This window comes from Athene cunicularia (assembly GCF_003259725.1).
Source record: "Athene cunicularia isolate RWA chromosome 4 unlocalized genomic scaffold, athCun1 chr4_part2, whole genome shotgun sequence".
NCBI classification, from domain to species: Eukaryota; Metazoa; Chordata; class Aves; order Strigiformes; family Strigidae; genus Athene; species Athene cunicularia.
Window position 1 is genome coordinate 25831886 of NW_020799099.1, and position 6606 is coordinate 25838491.

The 6606-nt window shown below is 41.5% G+C and overlaps 1 protein-coding gene across 2 annotated transcripts in view; it reads left to right on the plus strand.

The window, feature by feature from the left end:
- The window catches only part of LOC113479609, a 62045-nt gene extending 59184 nt beyond the window's left edge, over positions 1 to 2861 (plus strand). For both annotated transcript variants that reach the window (XM_026847780.1, XM_026847781.1), the window contains exon 18: positions 926 to 2861. In XM_026847780.1, coding sequence (XP_026703581.1) covers positions 926 to 1000 — 75 coding nt within the window. In that variant the 3' untranslated portion in view covers positions 1001 to 2861. The remainder of the gene's footprint in view (positions 1 to 925) is intronic.
- The last annotated feature ends 3745 nt before the right edge of the window (positions 2862 to 6606 follow it).

A 6606-nucleotide genomic window follows, 5' to 3' on the forward strand; every position in this document is an offset into this window, starting at 1 on the left:
GAAAGTTGATTTAGAATACTTCGTGAAAAAGTTTTGTACAAGGAACTATTACAAGAGTCTTCAAATCAGTTATGCTGTTTGCAGTGTGCTACCTGTGTTTTTAGATGCACTAGCAAAATCAGCTTCTAAAAAAGGCTGTCATTGTTTTGGAGAATGCAATTTTGCTAGACAATTCAAATTAAGTGTTTCCTACTACTTAGAGGAACCATTAACTGTATGACAACTCAGCTTAGCCTGTGACTCTGGTAGTTAAAACACTGATGATTAATGCAAATCTGAAAAATAAAAATAGATGGATAGGAGATCTTTTATGTTGATGACATTACATGAATCTGAAACTAACATTTTTTTGTAGGTGTACAATTTGAGTATTAAATGTTTGAAACATCTAAACCTGAAGATGAGATTCCTTAATATGGCAATCCAGTGGCTACAGCAAAGCACAGTTCTGCTACCATAGGCTGAGAAATGCTTAAGTGTACAAATAATCTCAGCATAGTCTAGAAGACTGTTGACAAAATAAGATGATTCTATGTATTAATCAGATAGCAGAAGTGAACCAAAAATAAGTTTATTTTAGCACTAGGTACCAAATTGAAGAACCTATTAAGTCTGTTCAGGGTTAGCTTGAAAACTCAATTGTGTAGTTTTACTTAATTATATTGATTCATGAGTGAGTAAGTCAAATAAATGGAAAAGATAAATACATCTTGGGATAACCTGCAATCCAAGGCTTGATAAAACTCACCCAAAATTTGTGAGTATTTATGTCTACATATACTTATAAAATACACAAAACATACTGAATTCTTACACTGATTATAGGAAGAATACCCTATTAAACCATTTTTAAGAATTTATAAAGGTGGTGTATATTCAAATAGTAACATGAAATGTTGGTTTGAATTTTTTTTTTTTCTTACAGGGCAAAGCACTTGGACAGATGCTGCTGGATTTCCAGATAAAAAATGTTCCTGATTTAAAATCTCTGATAGAGTAACAGGTGTCTAATATATATGCTTTTAACACTGAGTGGTATAAAAACATGCTATAAACAAGAACTGGCTTCTTGAGATTTTTTTTTTAAGTCTAAGACTAGAAATTAGTGGCAGTTATCTCTCAGAGGTTTAGCTATATGGCACAGATTAGCAAATGTTTTGAGTAATACCAGACTAATAGCTTTCTCTGTGACTGATAATGTTTCCTGTTTAGATAATACATTGGATGAAGAATTAATTTATTTCCTGTAAAACAGAATTAATCAAATTGCAACATAACATTTAATTATGAGACAAGATAATCCTTATTCCAGGATGGAAGTCACCTCCTCCTCAGTCCATCTCTCTTTTCCTTCTCTCAGTCTTTATCTGAAAATTAAATGGACCGATACAGTTGAGCTCCTGTGAGCTGTGTTTGTCCTGTGCATAGAGTGAGGCTGGATAACCTGTTGTGCACTGCTATGAAGTCAGCACTGTCTGGTACTGGGGAACACCTTTCCCCATTGGGCAATAAAGAAAAGTAATAATTGTTACTGTTATAGAGTGCCTGGTCGTAAATGCTGACCTTTGGTGGTGGTCCACCAAACCTTCAGCACTTTGTCTAGTTAATGACAGACTTTATTGTTACAGTTTCCAACATCTCTTACTAATTAATCCATCAGTTCAAAGTACTGACTAATAGTAAATCGCAGATCTTGACATGGAAATAAATTTGAAGATGAGGAAAGGAGAGTGCTGTGAGCTAGTCTGCCTGCTCGCGCTCTCTTGTGATGGTGCAATCCTGGCAGGAGGGAAATGGGGCCAGACGGTGGAGGGATACCTGGTTTTCTTTCAGGGCTGTTAAATCCTCATTTTGTGCAGCCTGGATTAAGTTCAGTCTGTTGTTTGCATTGCCCATCCCACAGAAAGGTCTACAAATTTTGCACAGAAAGGCCTGTCTCCTGTGGTGAAGGAATACCATGTTGAATGCAGTGTGCTCCCTCTCTCTTCTGAGTCCCACTTATCACCTCCCCATCTCCCTTCCTGCACAATATGACTAGCATGTTCAAATTAGGGTGCTCCTAAACTTCTTCACCTGATTAAAATGAGACGTAAAATCCTATCATACTTCCTGGAACAGTATGAAGGTGGAAATTCTGGGACAGTAACTGTATTTCCTCTGCAGAAGCCATAGAAATACTATTCTGCATGTTCAGGCATTTTATATTCAGAAAGTAATCTTTTCCTTTATTTGGGGGAGACTGTATTAATTGTTTAGTGCTGCTAAACTGAGACATTACTAATACCAGATAAATTGAAAATATGTATTTTTTAATTGTCACCAAAACTATGTTAGTTGTTCCTAAATCTCAATTTGTGCTACCACTGTTATTAATTTCCTAGCCTCTTGATTGCTAATAAGGACTATACAACGAATTGTTCCCACCTTTTCTGTGGTATTTTTAATTTAAATTGAAGGTATCATAAGTGAATGCTTTATCCATCTAAACATATTATTCTCTTGGCAAGTCATAAGTACTATCTGTATACAGCGTGATTCAGTCTAGTTGTAAAAAATGAGTCATTACTTCATTGCAGAAAAATATCCAACTTAATAACTTCAAAGGGAAAATGGCATGCTGGTTTTACTATGTTTACAGTCATTGTTTGTTAGAAAACTGTTAATAATTGGGAAGCCTGTTAGTTTAGCAAAACAGACAAAGGTATTGAAAGGAAATAAAGCAAAAGTGATAGACTCCAGCAGCAAACCTAAAAAGGATTAAAAGGCTACAGTAAATATTTGCCGTTCACTCAGTATGCTGCTTAAGTAACTGTAAATGCATATGCAATAATTTTTGAATAAAAGTGGACATTTATAAAGTATAAATTTGTTTTAGTCATTTATGTTATTTTTTCTACTGGAAGAGAGTGATACTTGGTTCAAAGGTTCTTTGTTTTGGGGTTGTTTCACTTGCCTGCAATTTCATGCATTGTCTTGCTGGTTCTCTTCTTCCTTCAGATTTTGTCTGTTCTGTCCCTAGTCTTTGTTAAATACAAAACCTGAAAAAGTAAATGATACTGATTTCTAGAGAGCTGGCCATTTACAGCTCTACAATGGAAGCGGTAATTTGCTGAAAAGAGTGGTACACTGTTCAAATGGATATGGGAATACAAAGGCATTTTTTTTATGTCTGGAATTGCGCTTTTGGATGCTGTGAAGCCATCTTTCACAAACACGTTCTCTGTCATTTCTTTCAGTGCACCAGCTCAAACCAAGTTTTTCAGATACTTTTCTTATGTATTATAGCCTCCAAAAATCCCTATCCAAAGATTTTATTCTCCTTGACCTCCTTAACATGTTTTGAATTCATGAACCTACTTGTTCTTGCAGTCCCAGCTGACCTGAAAGCTTGTTAAAGCTGCATTTGTTTCTTCATCGACGGTAATTGAGAAAGGTTTGACAAAATGTAAATTTTACTCGAATTTGAGCATGTGTGCAGTCAGTATGTTTAACTTCAGTCAGTTAAATGCATCTTGCCTGCTTGTTAAACCAGGGCTGTTCCTTATACAGGCAAGAACTTACTCTTCCTTTCCTGCTTTTCCCTGCTGTGTTAGCTGTGAGAGCAGGATGGAAATAATAAATCTTAGCATATAAAATAAGGTTTCATCTAATATATGAGTTTCAGTGTAATGGAAACTGGCTCACACCTCTTACCTGAGAAGTTATTGTGCTGTGGCTCATCTCCACTATAAAACAAAGGCTGCATTCTCTTACCTCTCACAGATTTCTTACTGCATCTCACTAACTCATGGTAAATAAATCATGGGTTTTGTCATGAAATTATTCTGTAGCAGGTAATAGTCCAGATACTTTGTCAGTGTTTGCTGGTTTAATATTTCAAAGTGATTTTCCCCCTGCAATTTGTGTACTAAAGATACAAAAGTTATTATACAAAAATGACCCAAGATAAAGGATGTGCCAGACTGCCTGAAGCACAAAGTATATTTTCAGTTTCACCATCTCAAGTGAAGCCATTTTTCCACTAAAAATACAGGGGTTTTTTTCCCCTTCAGAGCAGAGGAAAAATAATTGTAAGTGTACCTTACAAGTTTTGATTTGCATCACGGCATTTTGAAAGTAACAGGAGTGCAGCCCTTAAGGTCTGAAAGCAGAAAATGTTAGGTTGCAGCTTGCCATTCAAGAATCTGAATGGTTCCATTCAGAAACGACTTTGGTATGAAGCACTTTGCAGACAGCCCTGCTCACAACAGTTGCAAGGCAGTGGCGAATCATTGCCAGGGTGGAGTTCACTTGCTGCAGCTGGGTACATGCGCTGGCTGGAGGAGCGAAGCCGTTTCACAGACCCCTGCTGTGTCATGTCTTTTGTGCTGCTTGTGTTGGGGTTGGGGGCCTGAGAGTGAGGGTTTAGGGGACAGGATGAGGGGAGGCTCGTTAGTGCCTCGGGTATGAGGAAATTACACTGCCGCGATGTCACATCTCTCACCTTAATTCTTTGTAACTCTCCCATGCAGTAAGACTCTGAGTCGCCTTCTTCGGTTTCATCCTGGTTTCCTTTCCGGATTTACTTGAAATGGACCCTGGTGATTTGGGGATTAAAGCTAATTGGCATTAAGGAAGCAAACAAAGGATGCCTCCAAGTAAAAAATCCCATTGGGAAATGTCTGTTTCTGCCAGGGAGTTCAGTTGAATTCCTCTCCCTTCCTTTGGGCAGGGGAGAGAAATCTGAACTGTAGGACTGAAGCATCTAACACCTATTTCAACAAAGACCATCCAGACACTCCCTTGACAGCTCTAGGGAAAGGAGGGGGGGGGCAGGGGCTTGAGATGGCAGCACAGGGCAGGACTGGTGCTTATTCTCTATCCTTGCAGAAGGGAGATGGGAACCTTTCTGTGCCAGGACTTTCTGTGGAGTCTTTGATAAATCATCTGGCTGTGGCGTGATGCTCCAGCTGTGGACCAGCCGTTGTGACCATCACCGAATGGGTGAGACCCTTTATCAATGATGAGAGGTTTTAATATGTTCTTCTCCACTGTTCCTTAAAAATAATACAGTACTTAAAAATGAGAAAAGATGCCCCTCCTCCCCCCATTTTTACTTACTAGTAGCAAAAGTTTCAAACTTTCTAAGCGTATTTAAACAACTGGATTTGAAATTACATAATTGTGCAGCTGATAGCTAATCCATGAGGTTCCTACCAGCATCATAAGCCACCTCTATAAGGTATTTTCTCTTTTGTAAGTGACGTGATTTGAAGTAGGGGGCTTGAGAGGGCTAAGCTTCTGTTGCATAAAAATTTGGCTGAGACTCTCCCGAGAAAAATCCCAAATGCCTGATCACTCTGGTAAGAAGTGCTGGGGCTCTGGCCTGGAATTGGCAACCAAGCGAGGTGAGAATAATCTTCAATTCCCCAGGAAGCTGCTCTCTGCTCTGAGCAGGAGGAGGCAGGAGGGCAACACCAGCCATCATTTTTTTTGTCGGCAAGCAGTGAGATAAACTGCTCCCCTGAAATACTTTTCTTCACTGAGGAGTGGAAAATTTGCTTTGGGTCCTTGATAAGCCTCATCTTACCTGTGTACAAAATCCTGCCTGAACTTTGTTTCAGTATCCATGGTGGTAGGAGGCTCTCACCTGCTGCAACCCTTCACATCCCCTTTGCCTTTCTATTCATACCAGAGCTGCTGTTCCTTGATGAGAAGGGATGATGAACCTTTTCTCTTTTTTTGCTGGTGTGACCAGAGGGGTTCTACAGCTTGAGGCTGGTCTACTAGGGATTTCATTCTTGATCCACAGGCTCTCGGGTTTAAAGTGACTGAGGACGGTAAAGTAACTTGCTGTTTCAACCGCGTTTGCCGGCGGCGGGGCGCCAAGCTGTTACATGCTAGCGCTCCTCTTCTTGCTTCCTTATTTTTGTACTTGGCATAGCCTGTGTTGCGGGGTTTCCCTGAGTGTCCACATTCTGCAGGAGGATGGATCAGGCACGTTGGCAGCTTTAGAGCCTGGGTTCGGGAGAAGATGCTCTAGCAAACTGATGCTTCTCCAGCACTGCTCCCCCCCGCCCCGGCCCACTCCGAGTTTTCTCACAGAGGCGAAAGCTTCCCACCTACCCCCCGCAGCCGGAGCGGCAGCGGCGCGAACAAAAGTCGGGGCAAGGCGGCGGGGACTCGGGGAAAGGCTGCAGCCCCCTGCACTGCCACTCTCCGAGCCCTGTCATCTCCCAGGTAAGATGAATGTCTGTCCCATCCATCATCCCGCAGTTCCTGAGGGGGCGGGAATTTGCTCTGCTGCTGAAAATGACTAGCCTCAGACGGGGCGGCTTTGTTGACCTGACAGGGCTGCTCTTTTGTGGGCGCTGTTGCCAGGATTTATCCATTTACTTAACGGATTGGCATGAGAGAAAACGCACGGGAACGCCTCGCCGCCTTTTCCCACTCTTAGCCGGCGGACCTTGCGGACGCGTTAGTTTAGAGATGTGCCTTCCCCCTCTCCTTCGGAGACCTCTTTTTCCCCCGCAGAAGAGAGGCGCGCTGAGAGACCATCGCTCCGCTCTCCTGCCGCCGAGCGAGCACCCCGGTACCCCCCGGGCCGGGCGCCCCCCGCCCCTCTCA